Source organism: Lactuca virosa, chromosome 5 (assembly GCF_052849685.1).
Source record: "Lactuca virosa cultivar CGN04683 chromosome 5, Lactuca_virosa_CGN04683_v6, whole genome shotgun sequence".
NCBI classification, from domain to species: Eukaryota; Viridiplantae; Streptophyta; class Magnoliopsida; order Asterales; family Asteraceae; genus Lactuca; species Lactuca virosa.
Window position 1 is genome coordinate 317866166 of NC_136430.1, and position 23743 is coordinate 317889908.

The 23743-nt window shown below is 33.6% G+C and overlaps 1 protein-coding gene across 1 annotated transcript; it reads left to right on the forward strand.

Annotated features, from left to right (window-relative positions):
- The first annotated feature begins 883 nt into the window (after positions 1–883).
- On the forward strand, positions 884–4454 carry LOC145115620 (1,8-cineole synthase). Its single transcript, XM_079051960.1, has 2 exons — positions 884–1975; positions 3822–4454. Exons 1-2 carry the CDS (start codon positions 1114–1116, stop codon positions 4172–4174), a joined length of 1215 nt encoding a protein of 404 aa, XP_078908086.1. The 5' UTR covers positions 884–1113; the 3' UTR covers positions 4175–4454.
- The last annotated feature ends 19289 nt before the right edge of the window (positions 4455–23743 follow it).

Here is a 23743-nt window from a genome sequence, read left to right on the forward strand (position 1 = left end):
TTAGAAGATGTTTTATTGTTCACGAAAAATAATGTAGATGTATGCGATGGAATTTAGGTTTGAAATCAATTTAGTAAGAGTTTTATTGCTTTTAGTTTCAATTTTAACACTTTTTTATGTCCTTATTTTCAAAATTTGGCTTCGGTGGGTTTGAATTTGTTTCTATCTCCACAACCCGTGTTTGTCTCTATAGATAAAATATAAATTATTTAGTATTACAAAATACAAATATAATAGATCTATTTAAAGATTGTTTGCCTTAAACGACTCTAATTCTGAAAGTTCTTGTATGTGTGGTATTATATCTTTATCTGTAAATCAATTTTAAGCAACACCTATACAAATTTGAACTATTCAAAATATTGCTTTGGGTTTAGGACCGATTCAACAAATTTATTTGTATGAAAATCATTCACACTTGTAAAAAAAAATAATAGAGTTTAATTCACACTTTGAAATAAAACACATCCAACATTGTTCATCGTATTTCAAACTTGTGTATTGCATTTCGGAATTCAGTTAAACATTTTTTTCATTATGAGTTTAATTCGTATACAAAAATATGCAAAACTAATCTGATTCACCGGATATGTTTATTCTCTTTAAAATAACTTGAAAACTTTTGTTGGAATGTGTTCAGGGTTTTTGTAATGGTCCAAAACCGTATTAGGGTTGGAGGTGAGTCCCATTTATATGGAAGATACCACGCAAAAAGTGAATGATCCGATTTCCACAGGTCTTTCGATTTCGATTTAAATAGTAATTTTTCAAAGAAATAAACTATTTATTTATTTATTATTTATTTTTTCTAATAGTAAACACAAATTTGGTAGGGATATCCCAATTATTCTGACAAATAAATTATTGGATTTTGGTAAAAATCTCAAATATTCCAATCATAGAATTCCATCTGATTGTCCTCTTCCTGCTAGAACCCTAGGAACTTTTTTCACGTAACAAAATTATTATCTTCACACGCCTCTCCATTTCGATCTGTTGGCGCCTTCTAATCTTCTCATTTCCTCTCGTCTCCTTATCCACTAAATCTTCATCCCCTTCTCCGCTCCTCCCCCTATCAATTCGCCATTTACAGATCAATTCCTGCAAAAGAAAATGGTAGAAGCTCAAACAGCACCAACACCTCTAGCTCCATTGCTTCTTCGTAACATCTTGTTACCCTTATTCATCTACAGCGATAAAACCTTGATAAACTTATCCCACAAATTCAAACTATTCCATATCATCCGTTATACTCTAATCACCGCCTTCCTGTTCTTCCTCAAAGTCATCCCCTCCTTCATCTCTTATTCTCTTCACCCCAATCAAAATCAAAATCAAAATCACAACGCCGATTCCGAATTGGATTCCGATTCTGGTACTCATCCATGGGTTCCATTTTTAAAGGGTAATGACGCCGCCGATGGTAGCTTAGTGGATGAAACGTGCATAGCGCGTGCACTGACGCAGTTGCTCGCTATAATCAACGAAATACCCGTAAGTTCGAGGAAGTACGAGATCGTCCGGTCGTACGCCGAGAAATTGATGAATGAAAATCTAGAGGAGGGCTACGAGCCGTTACGGAAAGTGAACGCCAAGGTTCTCTCCGCCGCGTTTTCACGGGCACTTCAACAACTGCAATCGGCGGCGGTGGCGGCGTCGAAGTATGATATTGAGAAAAATACAGCCACCGGTGGAGATGTAACGAAAAAGGGCGGTGGCTACTTTGGGTTGAACCGGGTGATCAAAACGGTTGGCCATTACGGCGATTTTGCTTGGACTCAGTTCACGAAACCGAAAACGCGGTTGCGGGTTTCGGCTGAGAAGTTGTCAGCTGAGTTGCTTTGGCTGGCGGAGAAACTAGTGGCGTGTGGAAGCGCCGATGAAGCTGTGCGGCAATGGGCTTCGGCTTCTAAGTTGGCTTGTGTGGCTCTCTCGGCTCAGCAGCGGCTACAAGGTTCGTTGGTCAAACTTTCAGGTATGGGATTCTACCGTCTTTGACTTTTAACTCCATTACCCACATGAACTCGAATGTTCGTATCAGAACCACATCTTCATTTTCCTTAAAAATATCATGAATAATACTATTTTTAAATTTTGTATAACCCTTGTAGTCATAATTTTATATCAAGTTAAGATGTTTACAACAGATCATCATAATATGTTTAAACGTTTATGTTAAAAATGTTAACAAATCTTTTATTATTATTATAAATAAATTAAATTTCCTCTTATTTTATTTATTTATTTTTAGTTTTTTATATTCATCATTCTATCCACATATTAATATGTTGACACATATGTCATATTTAATTAAATTAATAGTATTTTAATTCATTTGTTATCATTTAATATTAATACGGATAAGAAGATAGATATAAAAAATTATTAGATGAATGGTAGTATTTATTATTATATTATTATATTTTCTATCTATTATATTATATATTATAGATAAAGTTATTTTCTTTTGCATTATATACATTTAAAATTAAAACCTACTAACTCTTATTTTTAATATACTATATTTAGTTTATTGAATTAAATCTTATTAAATATAAAATATTATGAGATTAAATCGTAGAGTTTTTTAATCATCAATAGCATATATTTATTTTTTTATATAAATATAATGTTAAATATACAACACCTAAATCAAAGTATTAAGTAAACTTAAAGAATATTTTTTAAAATAATTTAAAAAAATGAATGTTTTAATTGTAAAACTTAAATCAAAATGTCAAATTGACTAAAAATAACCAAAAACTATTTTTATAATAATTGAAAATTTTCCAAAATTAACAATAATAAATAGTTTAAAATAACATATAATTATAAATTTTATTATGTTGTCTTACAAACAATAGTTAATGTTGTATATAATCATCATTGTCCAAATAAAAAAAAGATTGAATAAGTTATTTCCAATTTAATTAAGCATAAAGATAAAAGTAACACTAAATCGAAAATTATATTTAGTTTTATTCACATGGAAATCGCATATAAGGAGATTAAATGATATGATTAAAAATAATTATAATTTTAGATCTTAACTTAGTACTTTCAACATAATATATTTTAAAATTTGCTAATTTAAATATGTTTTTAGATCTTAACTTAGTAATTTCAACATAATATATTTTTAATTTTGCTAATTTAAATATTTTATAAAATGTAAAATATGGTTACATTATTGGTAGAAATTTTAAATTATCAATATAATATTTTTAATTTGTTTATTTGAATATAATGTTAAATCTAAAATCTAAATCAAAATATCAAATAAATATAAAAAAGTATTCAAAAAATATTTTTTAAAGTAGTTAAAAAGGCTTAAATGCTTTAAATGTAAAACCTAAACCAACCTGTCAAATAAACTAAAAAAACAAAATACTATTTTCTACAATAATTCAAAAAAATTCAAATGAGCAATTTTTAAATTTATTAATAATAAATAGTTTAAAGTAACATATTCTTATAAACAATATTACATTACTTTACAAACAATTGTTGATATTTTAAATAATCATCGTGATCGGATTAATATGACCGACTATCATTAATCGTAAACTGTTGGAGGCCGATTAATCGACCGTCTAAACTAATTTTTACAACACTGATTATTCTATGAGTGATCCAGAGCATTCTTAACTGTTGGCAGGTTAGTTTTGATGTTACCAAATGGCCCGAATAATTAACAGACTTACCAAATAGCCCATAAATTATTATAATTATTTTTGAAGCCATATTATGTTACATAGTCCGTATACGTGATTGAAGTACAATATATGATATGTTGTTAATATAATGTTCATACTCTGCAGTGTACTTGTTTAAGGAGGCAGTATCTATGGGTGTTCAAGATGATGACATGGAGGAATCAAGGAAAGTCAAAACGAAGTTATTAATGTCATGGCTACCATTTTTGTGTCGAGCGACAATTGGTGTAGAAGCACCTGTATTAACCTTCAATGAAAAAGCCGAGCTTGAAAACATGTTAGGAAAGCTAATTGAGTCCTTAAAACATGAACAAGAACAAGAAAAAGTATTGTCTTTATGGCTCCACCATTACGCTCATTGTCCATCTTCCGATTGGCCTAACCTCCATCACTACTATGATCGTTGGTGCACTGCTTCCCGCAACCTCTTCGTCCTCCAAGGCAAACAAGAAAAATGACATGTTCACTGAAGTGAATTTGGTGCTATAAACCATTAATTATTATTTTTTATTGAAAGACCATGGTTATCAGAAAATCAAGATGCACAATATATTTCATCGAAGAATGTGCATGTATATATTTTAATTCATTCTACTCTCATCTTTTTCTTGTAAGATGTGGATTTTGGTGTGTGTATATATATAACTTATGGCACGTTGTATATGTTTATGTAGAATTATATTTGATGTAATAAGGCAGAAATAAAATATTAACAGAGAACATATTTTGATGAGAAAATGAGTTATGGTTTAAATTTGAGTGAGAAAGAGGTCTACAACCTTCGAACTATTATATTGTGCTCTTAGTTACATTTTTAAAGGGGAAAGAAACTCTAAAATTTTGTTTTTGCGGATATTTTATGTGCGTTTTATTTTGGTCATTATATTTTATATAAGTTATCATTCGTCATTGAACTTCTTTATTTTTATTCATTTTAGTCATTCTAACCGGTAATAACCGATGTATAACATCAAATGACGTTATTAGAGATAATCATTGAATTTTTCTGAAAGTTTTATTTTAATCATTATACTTTATTTAAGTTACTATTGGTCATTGAATTTGTTTATTATTTTAATCATTCTAGTTTTATTTATTTATTTATTTATCATTTATAAAAAATTAAAAAAAGAAATTTTCTTTTTTCTACACCTAAACTTGTTACATCAATTATTTCAGAGTAAATTATGCATATAATCCTTGTGATTTAGGTTAGTCTATATATCTAGTCCTTAATTTTTTTTTAACTCGAACGGTCCTAACAGATTTAAAAAAAAACTATTTTACCATTATCCATCACATAACTATTGTTGCTTGTAGAAATGCACCAAATCATCATCGAAAAAATAGTTTCACTTTGGGTGACCTCTCTAGGAAGTTTTCGTATCGAATAGCCCAATACAGAAAAATATTTTGGTATGTGTGAATCAACTGAAAACACAAACAAGTTAGACAAAAGAGAATGGAGGTAAGAGGTTTGATGGTTGCCTTAATTATGGTAAGTAATTATTATCGATTATTTCATTTGATGTCGAGAAATCCAAAATACATATAAGGAGGGAACCAAGATGACATTAACGTTGTAGACATCAAAATGATAACATTTTAAATGCAGAGAATGGAGTAATTGAAATTAATTATCGTCTTGGGTGCATTTCTTCTGGCGACAAAAACGATGGGATGGAAAATGACAAAATAGGTTTTTTTAAAGTCATGAGGATTGTCTGAGTTAAAAAAGTTAAGGACTAATACGCAGACTATCCTAAATCATAGGAATCATTCGTATTATTTACTCTAAAATAAATAATTATAACAAATTTAGTTGCGGAGCAAAGAAAAAAAATTACTGTTTATTTATTTTTTTATTTTTTATAGATGATAATAATAAAGTAGAGTGACTAAAATGAATATTTTAAACAACTTCAGTGACTAATCGTAGCTTAAATAAAATATAATTACTAAAATAAAACACCTAAAAAGGTTTAATGATTAATTATAACATTGACGAACTTGTTTCATGTTATAAAACAACTATCACCAGTTATAGTGACTAAAATGAAGAAAAATAAACAAGTTTAATAACCAATGATAGTTTAAACAAAATATAATAACTAAAATAAAGTACTTTGAAAAATTAATGATTAAGAATGACTTAAACTCTTTTCAAATGTTTTGGAAATTATTCCAAAAGTGGAAAGTTTAGAGATGAAATAAGGAATGGAAGAACCTTAATTTAAACCAACATATTGTGCAAGTTATATGCTTATATTTGCAAAAGTAATTGTTTTTCTATTGTTTTTTTACGAATATAAAAAACTAAAGTGTTGTTTGTTTTTTAAGAGGTAAAATATTTACAGTCTTCGGACCACATCCACAAACATCTAAAGAAGACGAGATAGACCAAACATCTAAAATCTATTAGAAGAAGACTATTTGTTTTTTTAGAGTTTTCAGAGCGCCAAAAAAAACTAAATAAATAAAAAAAAACTTTTTTACATTTCCAAATTTTCATTTCCTCACATACTTTCTACCAATTACTATTTTTAACTGTTAATCAACATTTTGCATCTTCATCTTTTTCAAACTTTGTATATCTTTATTTTTTTTTCAAACTTGACTCAAACACATGACCAACAATGTCCATTACTACTCTAATAAACAAGATAGAAAACGAGTTGTCATCATGTGTTTAATGTAACGCCAGCTGATGCGTGCAGAAAGTACTTACTTAGTTTAAAATTTATAACCTAACCAACTTTTACTATCTATGCACCTAGAGACAGTGTACCTAGTCAGTTTATAGAATAGCTCAGGTAAGTCGGGTGTCGATTACAGGGAACGGAATTCAATTAATTAACTTAACTATTTCTAATTAAACTATTAAACAAGCAAGCAATGAAAACCACTAAACTTCAAGAATTAAAAGAATACTTCTGCCTAGATCCAATTTCACTTTCTCTTATGGTTGATTTCTTATGGATGAATTATATTGATTACCAATTATCTAGTTATTATGATCAAATATCTAGGACTACCAATTTATGAATGACAAAGCAATGATCATGCACAAGTTAAACACTAAATTGATAATAACACAAGTGGACTATGATTTATATGAGTTACTCTCCTATGATCAATTCAAGCAACCAAACACAAATTAATACTAATTATGCTCTATAACACAATTAAAGTTACTAGCTTTAATTACTTAAACTAAGATGTGATTAATCCTAGCTCTAACTATTTAATGATCATAAACAATCAGAAGATAGATTCATGCAATTAATATAATCAATTGACACACAAAATCTGATTTATAAGCAACATAAACTAGAACTAAAACATGCTAGGGTGTATATATATCAAACACAAGTAAAGTCAATAATAATCATCCAATATAGAAATCAACACATAAGTATGAAACTCATCTTCACCAAACAAAAGTAAAAAGTGATTAGCATCTCTCATTGTAGCAGAAAAACACATTAGATTTAAGTAAACTAAGCTAGACATAAGTTTAATAAGCAAACCAGCTAGATAAATGTTGACTATCTTCTAAATCTTTTTCAATCCTTGAGCTTCACTTGAATTTCGACTTCCTCTGGGTTCCTAAGGGTTTATTAGTAGCAATTAACCTCACGGAACCGAATGCATCCTCTAATTTCGACCTAATGTCCGGGTTTTTATAATTGAGGAAATCTGACCACCACGTCGTGTTTGACCGCCACCACGACGTGGTCTTCGAATTAATCTCGTATCTGCCACGCCAGCATAAGGGTCACGATTCTTCCAATCACCACATTGTGGTTAAGGCACCACGACGTGGTCTTTAGAACTTTTCGTTTCTTCTTTTGTTTTAGCTCCTGTTTCCTGCTTCCAGCTCCTCGTATGTTTCCTTTTTGTCTCGAGCAAGTCTTCGTAGCTACAAAACACAATTTAAGCATATTAAGTATCTTTTGTTCCATATTAAGCATAATTGTAGCTAAAAGTATTAGAAATATTTATTATATATGTAGTTAATTATGCACATATCAAAATACCCCACACTTGCCATTTGCTTGCCCTCAAGCAAAACTGATTTTATTATCATCATATAAAGACTTTAGCTACGAACATCACACAAAACAATCCATTTTGAGCCTCTCCATTACTCCAAGACCTCAATACATGTATTTATGTCTATATTTACCTAAGAACTTCCCCAATCCTAAATACTCACAATCTTCATAAACACTTTCTCACTTCTTTTGGACAACGCTCATTTTATGCATCCCTCCGAATCCATTCCCAGAAAACTTTCTTAACCTGAAAGTATTTTTGGTTAAACTCCCAAGCATACATATAGAAAAATAACTTAGAAAATAAAAATACAATAAATAACTTAGCACATTTCGCCTTATTCTTCACTTCTTCAAAATCTACATACTTTGCAAACTTTTATTCACTTTACAACTTTTTTTTTCTTTTCTATTTTTTTCTCTTTTTTTCTTTTTCACAACTTTTTTTCATTTTATCACTTTTTTCACTCAAAACTAAAAATCCTATAAAAACATATGCTTAAGCAAGGGAACATATCTTCAACCCATATTGGTTAAAAGTATAAGTCTAAGGTGCAATGACTACATAAGCTCTCCTAGATACATTTGGTACACGATGCTAAACATATTGCGACCCTTAAACTAAGAAAGGTCGTGTTTTGTTCCATGATTTTACTAGATAGGGAAGCCACAAATACACTAAAACATCTATTGGCTAAAATAAACAATGAAACTCGCATCAGATCGTCCCGCACAACACTAGCAACCTAGATCTCAACACAACAATTTTTTTTAACTAGATTCAATTTTTAGATTATTAGTTCAAATATTTCTAATAATTTTTTAAATCCTAGCCATTTTCATTTTTTTTAAAATCAGAATGCTTGTATTCCTAGATTTAACCCCCTACCCTACACTTAAATGATGCAATGTCCCCAGTGCATACTAAAACAATTAAAGAACATAAAAATAAAAAGGAAGAATTGGAACAGACTCCCCTTGGTTAGTAGTGGTGAGATCGAATTTTGAAAATGTGTGGAAAGCTTGGACTTCTCGTAATATGGTTGGAAACAATACTGTAGAGTCGAAAGTTGTTTAGTGAGAGTCGAAAGTTGAATCTTTCAATTATTGTTTGTATGTGTCGAAAGCAGTTGTACTTTCGACATAGTATCTATTTACAAGGCATTGTATGTTTCGTTATGTCATGTTTAGTCCTTGTACTTTTTGAGTCCGTTGCATCCTATAAATAGGATAAGTACGTAGAATTGGTGTAATGATTCGAACATCCAGTCAATTTTATGTACTCTCTCTCTCTATCTCTTTCTCTCTGTGGATTCTTCAGACAATATAATGAACCAATCAGGTCTTATTTAGATCTCATGTATTTGATTACTTTTCTGAATCGATTAAGACTTCTAATCAATTGTAACACACTAAAATTGGTATCAGAGCAAGATTCATATCATCAGTTGAAGTTTTTTCGTACTTTTCATCTTTTTGAATCGATTGTCCCGATTCAAAATATTCTGCTGATTGAAACTGAAAACTTGTGTCGATCGATTGATTTGTATCAATTCAGCATTTTTTGTGTTAAAACGATTGATCTCGTGTTTATTTCTGATTGTTTTTGATTGATTTATATTTGATTTCTCTTTGATGCATAAATTTCTTTCTTCTAAATCCATACAACAATGGAGAACTTCAACATGAATACGATGACTAATTTCTCTCATCTGCTTGGATCTGCAACAAAAATTCCTATGTTGATTCCAGAGTACTATGAACAATGGGTTGATAGGATGAAGGATTACTTGAGTGATATTGATGAAGATCCATCAAAAGAGGACCATTTAGTCCGAATATGTTAGTTATTATTGGTACGCCTGCAATTTCTGAGGACATGATCACAAGAGGAAGCAAGATGCAGGAAAACAATAAGAAATGTATGCGTGAATTACGTGGTGCTCTTCCACCAGTAGTTTAAAATTATGTTCGAGGATGTGTAACTGCAAAGAAAATTTAGGATACTCTGAAGGAGAAGTTTCAGGGAAATGAGAAGTCGAAGAAGAGTTATGTTACACAATGTTTCTTGGAATTGGGTGATTTCAAGCAGAAAGAAGGTGAATCAATCGAATCATTTTATGATCGATTGAATGAGTTGATATTTAAGTGTTCTAGATATGGAGTTACACATTCGTCTCTTGAGTACCATTTGAAATTTCTCATGGGATTGAGAAAAGAATGGAGGAACATAAGTCTGATGATAAAAACACAAGAGAACTTTGATGGTATTTCACTCTCGAATCGTTACAATATCTTGAAGGCTCATGAAAATGAGGTTAAAGATATTGCTGAAGAAAACAAATTAAGTCTGGGTGGACCTTTGGCATTAGTGTCGAACGTTTCTATGAAGGAAGTCGAATTAAATGAAGAATCCAAAAATAGTGAAGAAGGATTTTTGTTTAACTCTGATGACGAAGTTGTTGCACACTATTCAAATAACAAGGTGAAGAAGTTCTTTAAAAAACCATTTAATCCAAAGTTCAAGAATAGTTATGAGGGTAAATGAGTTATTTCATCTGGAAAAATTGTGACGGAGGATTCAAAAGTAGAGAATAAGGATGTCGAGAGTTTTCATGAGAAGAAGAAAGAGTTGAAATTGAAAGGAGACTCAGGTTACAACTGTAACTATTGTAATGGTTCTAATAATCTAGAAAAAAGTTGTATGTTGAGGAAGAAGGAAGAGAAAAATGAGAGATTTAAATATGAAGCTTACTCCGTGGAGAGGCTTGAAGAGATTCGATCTCAGACGAAGAACATTTCGTTAGTTGCAAGAGGAAATGATGAGGAATATGGTACCTATCAAATCTGGTCTTCAGGATCAGATGATGAGGAAATGCGCCATCCAACTCATGGTGCAATGTATGCGAAGCTAGAAGAGGATGAAGATGAGAAGGTTGATTCGGATGAGGAGAATAAAGGAGAAAGGATTTTAGACAGGTGTTTCGTGTCGACAGACTCGACTAAATCACCAATGACTGCAAAGCCACGTGATCTTCTTAACTCATTTAAAATTCATTCATCTTCTTATAATGACGTTTTGTCTGAGTTTGATAATACTTGTGTTTATTTTAATGACATGTTAATCTCCATGAGTAGTGAAGCAGATTAGTCCAAATCCCAACTATATAAAGCTAGGAATAGACTCAAAGAAAAGAAGGGATTATTGGAGTCTCAAGACTTAAGAATAACAATTTTTTTAGTAGATAGAGACACACTTAGAAGGGACAATATGATGCTTGTCAAACAGAGGAACATTTATTGTAATTCAGCTAAACATTTGTATGGTAAATTGACTGAATGTTATCATTCTGCTGACATCTGTGATAGATATTATTCGAAGTTACTTCCTTTCCTTTCATATAAAAGAGAACAAATTGATGAAACAACATATCATTGTGAAAGTAAGATAGCTGATTTTGATAAGATACCTAATGACTCGTATGCATATGGTATTGTCAATATTGATGAATGTTTGAACGCTAATGATCTTGTGAAAATTGTAAATGAGACATTAACAAAAAATGAACAAGTTAAGATTTTGAACATGACTGAGAAGTCGACATAAAACTCTCAACAAAAATTTGCTGATATTAAAGATGATTATGATAATATTAGTGAAATTGAGGAAGAGGAATGTGTTGATTGCTCACAATTGTCAGTCATTAATGTCAATTCAATGGCTAAAGGCAATGATAATAATGATCCAATGAAAAGACAAACAATGATCAATGTTCGACAACCAAAAACTGTGATTTTCATGATACTGTTGTTGTTGAGGACTATGTGAGTGATGATGATGAAGTTTCAAATGAGAAACCAATTCCACGAGTGGTGGAAGATCAAGTGTAACGTCCCAAAAATAATGACATAAAATTTTGTTCTTAAATTAATAAATATTTAATACATATCATTTCCATAAAACCATGGTTATCATGATTTAGTAAAACATCAACAAATCAGACTAAATCACAGAATGCGGAAACATGTGGCGTGTGTCCTGCAACCATCCCGAGCTCTTTCGTTTGAAAACCGAAGTACTTAAAATATAAGCTAAAAATCGTAAGCACAAAGCTTAGTGAGTTTCCCAGAATACCTCATACCACACATACATAAATCACATACTGGGCCCCCGCCCTCCTTCGGGCCTCGCCCGGTCTCTAGTCCCACTCGGCCTCGGGCCCCACCCGACATCAAGCCCCGCTCGGATTACATATCTATTATTCTTAGGCCTCGCCTGTCATTGGGCCTCCCCCACCATACACATACAATATATCACATAATCATGCTAACACATAAAATGATCATAAACACTAGCATATGTTCCAGTCATCGGGCCTCGCCTGACATCGATCCCCGCCCGGTACACACATAACCCTATAACCATATAAACATAAAACCATACTAGCACATGCAATAATAACAAAGACTATAGCATACCATGCAGTCATCGGGCCCCACCCGGCATCGGGCCTCACCCAGTATTCATAAATACACATATTGATAACTAACATATGATATCCTCATTAGCCCCTGCCTGGCATCGGGCCTTGCCCGGTAAGCATATCATCATATACTACGTGCAAGAGTCGAACAAACATCTAGCATCCTAACATAAAACCATGGGCCAATATTGGTGCCTTTGATCCGCTAAACATAGTGAGGAAACTCACCTCGCACTGCCGAATCACACAAACGATCCCTGGCTGCTGGTTGACAGATCCCCGAACTGCCAACATCAAAACAACACCCAATTAACAACTGGGTTCTAATCCATAATCCAAAAATCCATACTTGGGGTAAAAATACCATTTTACCCCTAACCTAGCTTGGTCCAAGACTGGGCCAAACTCGAAATCTAAAAGGCCCAAAACCAAATAATCACTCAAGGCCCATACTTGGCCCAATTTTTCAAATTGGGCCCAAACCCCTTACATGGGTCTTACCCTAATACCCAAACATAGCCGAACATAACTCCTGGTTAACCCTGATCAAACTCCTGGTCAAAGTCAAAGTCAACATCCCAGGTTGATCAAACACGACGTGTTGCCCCTTGGACACGCCATGTTCTTCCGTCATCTAGATAATCGAGAAATCCTTAGCCAACACACCGTGTTTGCCTGAGATTCAATAGCTCAACCATTAAGCACTTAATCCATAAAGGAATGGCCCTAAAACATAGACCTGACCTACTTGAGCTGGATTATCACGTAAAGTTGCCATCTTTACGTCCCTACATGACTAAATGAAGCTCTTAAGCTAAAAAGGGACTTAATAGAGGGCTTGAAGCATGCATGACATCATTCTTCACATAAAGCTTGCACCTTTATGCTCAAGGATACCAAAACAAACTCAGATCTGAAAGAAGAATCCCTTAAGAACCCAACTTAGATCTGAAAGAACAATCCCTTAACAACCCAAATCGTCCATAGACCCGAAAGGAGACCAAAATCATAATAACTAGCCATGAGGAGATCCAATCAAACACAAGTCAGGATGCAAACTTGATACCTCAAAGAGACTGCAAGAAGTGGAGAGATTCTGGATCTATGATTTTCCTTCCAAGCTAAGCACCTTCAATCTTCAAAGCTTCTTTTAGAAATGAGCAAAATAAACACAAGAATCCAATCAAGGCTTAAGAACACCACCAAGAAAGCTTTAGGAACGAATTAGGGTTTGAGTGGCAATGGAGGGTTTGAGTGGCAATGATTCATTATGTGCAACATGTGAACAGGGAAAACAACATCGTCAAAGTCATCCAATCATAATTGATTCAAAGAGCATTGAACCATTGGAACTTCTTCACATTGACTTATGTGGACCTTCGACCATTGAGTCACTCAATAAGAATAAGTATATAATAGTTATTGTTGATGATTTTTCAAGGTTTACTTGGGTTTTCTTTCTTCAACAGAAGTCTGAAAGTTTGAAAGATAAAAAGTGACAATGGAATAGAGTTCAAAAATAGAATCTTAGATTCGCTTATAATAGAACTGGGAACTTCACATATTTTTTCGTCTCCATACACACCACAACAAAATGGTGTAGTCGAAAGGAGAAATCGTTCCTTATATGAAGCGGTGAGAACAATGCTCACTTATGTGAATCTGCCTCAATACTTTTGGGTTGAAGATATTTCGACTGCTTCCTTTAAACAAAATCGCTCTTTTATTCATATTCATTTCAATATTACACCATATGAGATTTAAAACAAAAGGAAACCTAATGTTAAATTTTTTCATGTTTTTGGGTGCAGATGTTTCATCATGAATATCAAGGATAATCTTTCCAAATTTCAGACAAAAGCTGATGAGGGAATTTTCCTAGGATATTCTCACAATTTTGTAGCCTACATAGTGTTGAATAAGCGAACTAAGAAGATTGACGAAACTTTCAAGCTCATATTTGATGACTATTATGTCAAGAGAAGTGAACAATCTTTTGTTCAGAAACCAATAATTTCTTAATCTAATGATGAGTATGAGAAAATGTTTACAATTGATGTTGATCTTGATTTATTTTTGGTATTCCTCATAGGGAAATTGATGCAGAGATCAATGTTGAAGATAATCAAATTCCTGAGGCATCGAAACATTCTGATGATTCGAAAATTTCAGTTGAAGAAAATGATGCACATTCTTCATCAACCTTAAGAGTTAATATTGAACGAATGCAAGTTTCTACTGAAGATCAAGTAGAGGGGGAGCACTTGATTTCTTCGTCACACAATGAAAGACAAGATTCCCATGTTGAGGGGGAGCCAAGTGGATTGACTCATGATGAGGGTAATGATGGAAATAATGTTTTTCATGATTTTACTGACAATATCTCAATTACAGGAGAAGGACAGGACACAGATGAAGTTTATGAAGATACGCCACTGGAATTTGATTCTAACTTTCCACCAATGGACAAATAGACGAAAAATCATCTAAAGGAACATATTCTTGGTGATCCAAATGCCGGTGTTTTGACTCGATCCCAGATTCGAGCCAAAAACGAAGTTTTAAACGTACATCAAGAGTTTTGTATGTTCAACGTTTTTCTTTCAAAAATTGAACCAAAAACTGTCAAGATTGAATTAGAACATTCTGATTGGATTGTTTCTATGAAATCTGAGTTGGCAAAATTTGAACGACACAAGGTTTGGAGATTAGTTCCTAAACCTGATGATGTTTCGATAGTTGGTCTCAAATGGGTTTTTAAAAATGAAACCGATAAAGAAGGCAATATTGTTCGAAATAAAGCAAGATTAGTCGTAAAAGGTTATTGTCAACAAGAGGGAATTGACTATGAAGAAACGTTTGCTCCTGTAGCAAGACTCGAAGTGGTACGGATTTTTCTTGCTTATGCAGGTCACAAAGATTTTGACGTATTCCAGATGGACATAAAATGTGCATTCCTCAATAGAGTTCTTGAAGAAACGGTGTATGTCAAACAACCACCCGTTTTCGTTAACGATAAGTATCATCATCACTGTTATATTCTCGACAAGGCAGTTTATGGGTTGAAACAAGCACCTCGTGTCTGGTATGCCACACTTACCAATTTTTTGAAAATGGGTAAATATAAACAAGGATCTGTTGATCCTACTTTATTTCGAAAGAAAGTCGGGGATCATTTGATGCTTGTTCAAATTTATGTCGATGACATTATATTTGGTTTAACTCATTCTTTGTTGTCGAAAGAGTTTGAGGAACTAATGAAGATTCAATTTGAAATGAGCATGATGGGTAAGATAAATCACTTTTTGGGTTTAAATATTCGTAAAAGCAAGAAAGGAATCTTTATCAATCAAGAGAACTACACTCTAAACCTGCTTGAAAGATTTGGGATGACGAATTGCTCGAAAGTTAAAGTACCTATGGCTGTTGGCACACTCTTAAGTCCTTCGTTGGATAAACCTATTGTCGATCTTACAACATATAGAAGCATGATAAGTTCGCTTTTTTTATTTAACTGCAAGTCAAGCTGATATTATGTTTTCTATATGTAATTTTGTCGGGTATCAATCGAATCCAAGAGAACCCCATCTTACTGCAATGAAGAATATCTTTCGATATCTTTAGAGTACAAAAACGTTAGGATTGTCGTATCCGGCGAAAACTGGATTCTTTATCCAAGCATTTTCTGACGCGGATCTTGGGGTTGTCAATTGGATCGAAAGAGCACTACTGGAGGATGCCAATTACTGGACGGGAAACTTGTGAGTTGGCAATCGAAAAAGCAGACATGTGTTTCTATTTCAACAGCTAAGGCTGAATACATTGTTGTTGCTGCATGCACATCTCAAGTGATCTGGATACAAAGCCAATTGCATGACTATATAATAAATATGAAGAAGATACCTTTGTATTGTGATTCACAAAGTGCTATTCGTATTTGTCACAATTTAGTTCAACATTCGAAAACCAAGCATATTGCTCTTCATTATCACTTCATAAAGATCATGTTGAAGATGGAAATATTGAAGTTGATTTCGTCAAAACAACAGATCAACTTGCTGATATTTTCACAAAACCTTTGGATGAAAAATTATTTTTAAGGCTTTTTCATGGTTTGGGCATGATGGATGCATGTCCTGCTCTACATTTAACATGTTTGCTCTGGATATATGTTTACCTTACTTTTGATTGTTTACATCACTTTCGATTCGTAGGTATGAGTTTTGAATGTTATTTTAACTCTCGTTTCTTGTTCCATTTTTATTCAGAGGTTACTATTCATATTAAGCGTTCGACTGCCTTCGCATTCGAGTTCATTCTGAATCATTCAGTATCACTTTCGCGTATGGAGGATGATTTTCGATACCTGACTTTATTTTTGGAGGATGATCACGCTTACAACATCATGGTTGGAATGGATAGATCTTGGTAATATTACTTTTTTACTTTTGTTTTTGCTTACTATAAATCAAACATCCGAAAAGATTTTCTTATTTTTGTTTTTGTTTTTTATAAATCAAAAATCCAAAAAGATTTTCTTATTTTTGTTTTTGACTTCTATAAATCAAAAATCCAAAAATATTTTCTTCTTCTTATTATGTTTTTCTTTCTGTAAATCAAAAATCCAAAAATATTTTTGTTTTATTTGAATTTGGGGAAACTCATTGTAACAATATGCTGTAATTTCGCATGCCACATGAGTATCTTGAATCGGGAACATGTATGATTCGAAACTATGAACTAGTTAAGTGTCCCTAGAAGCATGCTGGAACATGTTGTCCTCAAGCCTGAAAGACTCTATGTATTCGAAGCCTTAATGAAACTATCAACACAAAAGTTTCTTCCTAATCAGGCTATATTCATATTAGTCAATGAGCAACCTTTCTCTTCTCACGAAGAATAAACAGATTTCTGCTAAGTCCATAATTTTTGTAGAGGTACAATAAGTTCTTCTAACCAATCTTTTTCACCCAACATTCTTTCATGTTCACACACAATGACATATACCCAAGACATCTCTGGTCGAAACCTACCAGGATATAGGTATGTCACAACTCCGTGTTAATGATCCTGAATCATTATTCTGTGTTGATGGTGAAACCCAACAAACTTTAACTTCAATGAATTGCGGTGAACATTCTTGTTCAAGATTTTAAAGAAACTTTTGTTTCAATGTACCACTTTCTGTTGTTCAAACTCTCGTTTCATTCGTATTGCATGCTCTTGATAAAATGTACTAATCCCTAGTCATTTTTACCCAAAAAGATCCAGATTTTCATTTGATTATGAAATGTGATTTCAGTTTGAATATCTTTTTTGCATTCTTAGTTACTCAAAATTTTCACAAACCGACATGTTCTTGACTACACTAGTCATCCAAGTATTTTTTACATATTATGTCACACTTATGTTAAGTTGTGAACTTATGTCAAAACGAAACTACCTTCGAACCTAATGAAAAAGAGGCCCTTCATACTCCTCAAAGAGTTTTTTATTGTACTTCACGGGAAACCACACAAGCAATTTGTCATCTTTCTTGATGTCGAATGAAGATACCTTTACCCGGGATCACTCTATTTTCATATCAAAGAAATCTCTGATATCATGATTGTTGGATTAGGTATCTAAGCCCATAATTAAAATTGGTATATAGTTGAATTGATAGTAGTACAGTCCTTTTGGGTTGCCCTCAAACCTAGAAATCAGACATGATGATTTTTAGAGAGAGAGAGAGAGAGAGAGAGATTAATTTAGTATGTGAATAATAACTTAAATAAATGGTTTATCAATGTGTTATGGAAATAATATATTACTTAGAAATCATATTATTAAATTAATAATTAATCAAAAATTAATTGGAATTAATTTTGGGATTAATTGGATTAATTAAAAGTATAGGGACTGTTTGGTTATTTATTGATAGTTGAGAAAGGAAGGCTCTAGAACCTCATGGAATGAGGTGGACAAAAATCATCTAGGGTAAGGCCTGAATGATTTCTTCCAAGGCCCCTTGGATAAGGGGATTGGCCTGCTTGGTCACCAAGCAAGGGAATCAAGGGCTTATCCCTTAAACCCCGACTTTGGCCCCAAGTATCTTCAACTATATAAGGAACCCCTAGCCCCTTGATTTTGTCCATTGCTTCCCTCTACAAGCCTTGGACAAAAATTGCTTCTCCCCTCTCCTCTCTCTTAAGTTATCCTCTTACTAGCTTGGGTGTGATTCCATTAGAGGCACGTCATTTGTGGTGCTAGCTTCCAAGAGATTTTCAAATGGAATTTGTAGTTGTTTGATATAACTACTAAAAGGTATGTAATACTAAAACCCTCTCCTCTATTTTTCGAAAATATACTAGGGTTTTTAGGGTTCTTTTTGATGTTCTTAGTTATAGGTTCAATAGAGAAAACATAGATCCTATTTAGGTTGCATGCAAACTTAAGGGTTTTATTTTTGTTTGTTTACCTAAATCCCATCAGTGGTATCAGAGCGTTTGGTTTATTTTCTATTGAATAGTTATAATAAAAGAATATATCAATTAGGGTTTAGAGAAATTAAACCATAAAAGGCCATGAGTTTCGAATAGGGTTAGGGTTTTAGAAACCCTAGCCCCCTTCCCCAAGTTTTGGGAATTTAAAACCCTAGCATTCCTCCCCAAGTATTTTCGAAAATGGTAGGTCATTAGGGTTTCCATATATTAGATAATTGTTAGTTTAATATGATTAAAAGGGATAATTATAAAATTGGATAAATCCTATACCCTAATTTTCAAAAATTAGAGGGTAAGGATTAGGATTAAATTATGTGATTAATTTAATTATATAATCCTTAATTGATCTAATTTATTTAATTAATTGTTAATTAAAAGATAATAATTAAATCATTATTGGTTTATTTTAAATTTAATTAATTAGACATTAATTTTGAAATTTAAAATATAAACCCTAGTATTTTGAAAACTTTAAAATACACCTTATATATTATTATAAATTGTTAATATATTATATGTATGAGAATAAGTCAGTCAAGTCGTTAGTATGCCTCATACACAAAGCCGATCTATAAAGGGGTATAAGGAAACTTCCTATAAAATGGTAGTTGAAGGGGTTTCCACTCTCACCCACCGCTTCCTTGATTGGTGGAGGGTCGTTAGCAGAACGGACTTGATAGGACATTAATTCTCATTAAAAGTATAATGATATTAAAAAGTACTAGATTTTTCTTTTAAAATCCCAAATCTAGTTACTTTAGGAAAAATGTGAATTTGTATGCTGACCCATGAAATTACGTATTACACTTTATAAGTCGTTAGTGGAGCGTGTGTGGTTAACCAACACACTAATACAGACTAATAAAGAGTTGTAATGGGTATATCATAAATTATCATTGTTGATGTAGCGTGTGTGGTTTACCAGCAAATTAATTGGGATGATAAATGACAATGAGGTTGCCAAGCACATTTGTATGGTTATTCACATCTTGTTTATGATCCTCGGTATCCTAGTCACGAATAGAAAAGCATAATCTGAGATTAAATATGTCATTGAATAGTTTCAATGAATCTCAAAAGACTTAAGAATTTCACTTAACTGAATTTCATTTACTATTGGTGGAATTGGTAGATCGTCATTTACCTACATTTATAAAATTTACAATTAGATTACGACATCCCTTTTCTAAGTTGTGAATTATATAGTTGGATCCTAGCCTTAATATTTTATTTTGGGTTAATATATTAAGTATTATTCTTTTCTAACTAAAACTACCTCCTTTTATAGATGTTTACTCCAACTGATGCTTCTACTTCCTCCTCCTCCAACCACCATAACTTCTCCTTGCTCTTTATCTACTCCAAATTCATATTGGATGGTTCCAATTATAATGATTGGATGCGAAACATTAAGACAGCCCTTCGATTTGAGAACAAAGAGTATGTTCTCAAAAAGGAACTCATTGAAGTCGAAGAAGGCAAAGCTACTCCTGAAGAATACGCCTCTTACCAAAATCACTACGATGATGCAACAAAAGTTGCTTGCATCATGGTAGCCACCATGACCCCTGAGCTGCAAAGGTTTTATGAGGATTATTGGCCCTACGACATGAACAAGGACCTTATGGAAAAGTACCATAAGCGAACTTGTCAAGAAAAGTACGAAGTGGTCAAATCCCTCATGGCATGCAAGATGAAGGAGGGAGAATCTGTCTGTGGCCACGTGCAAAGAATGCAACGCTACGTGGAGCACCTTGTTAGGTTGAATGTGTATTTTGATGCGGAGTTGGCTATTGACATAGTCCTAAACTCCTTACCTAGTTGTTATGATCAGTTTATTTTGACATATCATCTGAACAACAGTGAGACCACCTTGGCTCAATTGCACAATATTGTGTAGACTACTAAGGCAAGAATGAAAGGTAAAAGTATAGCCTCCACTCCTGCTAGTGTTCCCGTCCTAGCCATTGGACAAGGAAAGAGTAAAAAGAGGAAAGGTCCTCCCAAGCAAAATTGGAAGGGAAAGTCTCATGCATGGTCATCTAGTAGTGACCCTAAAGGAAAGTACAGTTCTGATCATCCACCCTCTTCTGATCCCAAAGAGGCTATTTTATTTTACTACAACGACAAGGGGCGTTAGAAAAGAAGCTTATCGAAGTATCTGCAAGATATCAAAGATGGCAAAGTGAATCCAACTGCTGCAGGTATATTCACTATGTCATCTAATAACTCATCATCTTCTCGTTCTTGGGTCCTTAATATAGGATGTGGATTTCACATTTGTTTCGATTTACAAGGGCTAAGAAGAAATGAGGAGGTGGATCACGGTAGAATGAACTTGATCATGGGGAATAGGCGATCTTCACCTGTTACCAAGATTGGAGTTTATAGTCTAGTGCTTAGTAGTGGTGTTTGTTTAGATTTAATAAATTGTTGCTACTCAACAGAAATGACATGTAACATTATTTCCTTTCATTCATTGTTCAGACAAGGTTTTAGATATTCTTTTAATGATTTGAATGGTTCTATTTTAGTTTATAAAATGGTGTTTTTATATTTGAAGCTTTACCTTGTAATGGTGTGTATGAAACTGTGATGTGTGTAGACAATTTAGGCAATAGTGTATTTCAAATTGATTCGTATAATGGTATAGACAAAGCATGCTTGTGGCATTGTTATCTTGGACACATCAAACGTATCGCCCAACTCCAAAAGGATGGAGTGTTGGAATCATTTGACCTAAGGTCAGATGATGCATGCGATTCTTGTCTTTTGGGTAACATGACAAAATCACATTTCACTGTATCTTGAGAAAGAGGAGAAGGTTTGTTGGAACTCATACACACAAATGTGTGTGGGCCCTTCAGATCCACCACAAGGGATGCAAATTGTTTTTATATAACATTTACATATGATTATAGTATATATGGTTAATTGGTTATATTTACTTATTCAAACATAAGTCAGAAACCTTTAAAAAGTTCAAAGAGTTTAAACATGAAGTCAAGAATCACTTAAGATAAAGATGCTTCGATCAGATAGAGGCAGAGAGTATCTTAGTATCGAGTTCCATGACTACCTCAAGGAATGTGGAATAGTTTCACAATTGACCCCTCTTAGGACACCATAACTTAATGGTGTGGCTGAGAGGCGCAACCGAACCTTGTTGGAAATGGTTTGTTCCATGATGAGTCGAGCTTCTCTTCCAATTTCATTCTGGGGGTATGCCTTAGATACTACTGCTCATATTCTTAATCTTGTCCCAACTAAGAAGGTTGCCAAAACACCTCACAAGATGTGGACAGGGAAAGTTCCCTCGTTAGCACATATCAAGGTTTGGGGTTGTGAAGCTTTCGTTACATGAGAGACTCACGATAAGCTTGAACCTCGAAGTGAGAGATGTATTTTCATCGGCTACCCACAAAATTCCTTTGAATATTTGTTCTACAGACCTAGTGAGAACGTGGTCTTTGTACCACAAAAAAGATTCTTTCGCGAGAGAGAGCTTATATGTAAAGAGGACAGTCAGAGCACCATTGATCTTGAAGAGAACATCTGAAGATGCAAGGATTCAACCAGAGGAAGAGATTCCAGTTGACAATTCATTACCTCTTCGTCGCTCTATTAGAGTTAGTATGACACCTGAGTTCTATGGTTTCCATATAACTACAGATGGTGATGCGTTTATCAATGATAGTATACTGGTAAATTTGGATGAACCACTTAACTACAAGGAAGCAATGGCAGGACCTGAGGCAGCCAAATGGAAAGAGGCAATGGACAGCGAGATCAAGTCCATGTATGACAACCAAGTTTGGAATTTGGTTGATCAACAACCTAGTCGGAAGACAGTAGGTTGCAAATGGATCTTCAAGAAAAAGACCGACATGGATGGTAATGTACACACATTCAAAGCACGACTGGTTGTAAAGGGCTTTACTCAAACCCCAGGGGTTGACTATGATAAGACCTTCTCACCAGTGGCTAAGATAAAATCTATTAGGATAATGCTAGCAATAGCTTCCTTTCATGACTATGAAATTTGGCAGATGGATGTCAAAACCGCTTTCTTTAATAGGAAGTAGGTTGAGGATGTTTACATGAGTCAGCCAGAGGGTTTTGTTGAGGTAAAGTTTCCTAATAGAATGTGTAAGCTTGAGAAATCAATCTGTGGGTTGAAACAAGCATCTCGCAGATGGAATATTTGCTTTAACGAGAAAGTCAAGGAGTTTGGTTTTTCTAGAAGTGAAGATGAGTCCTATGTATATGTCAAAGCTAGTGGGAGTATAGTAACCTTCCTTGTATTGTATGTTGGTGACATACGTTTTACAGGAAACGACATTCCAACTTTGAAAGAGGTTAAGTCTTGGCTTGGAAAGTGTTTTGCTATGAAGGACCTAGGTGATATATTATGGGGATAAGAATTCAAAGGGGTAGGAGTAAAAGACTAATTGGACTTAGTCAAAGTACATACTTGGAAAATGTGCTAAAACGTTTTAGTATGGAAAATTCCAAGAAAGGAAAACTGCCAATCCAGAGTAATACCAAACTGAGTAAGACTCAGAGTCCGAGTACCGATGCAGAGATGGCAGAAATGAGTCAGATTCCATATGCTTCCGCCATTGGATCAATCATGTATGTTATGACATGTACTCGCCCTGACGTGTCCTTTGCTTTGAGCATGGTCAGTCGTTATCAGGGAAATCCATGTAAAGCTCATTGGATAGCAGTTAAGAATATTCTCAAGTATCTACGAAGGACTAAGGACTGGGTCGTAGTACTTGGTGGCAGTGATACATTGAGAACAACTGGATATAGTGACGCCAACTTTCAAACTGATAGGGAAAACTTCTGTTCTCGATCTGGCTGGGTGTTTACTTTAAATGGAGGAGAATTTACTTGGAAAAGTTCCAAGCAAGAGACAGTGGCTGATTCAACCTGTGAATCAGAATACATAGCGACAAGTGAAGCATCGAAGGATGCAATTTGGTTGAATAAAT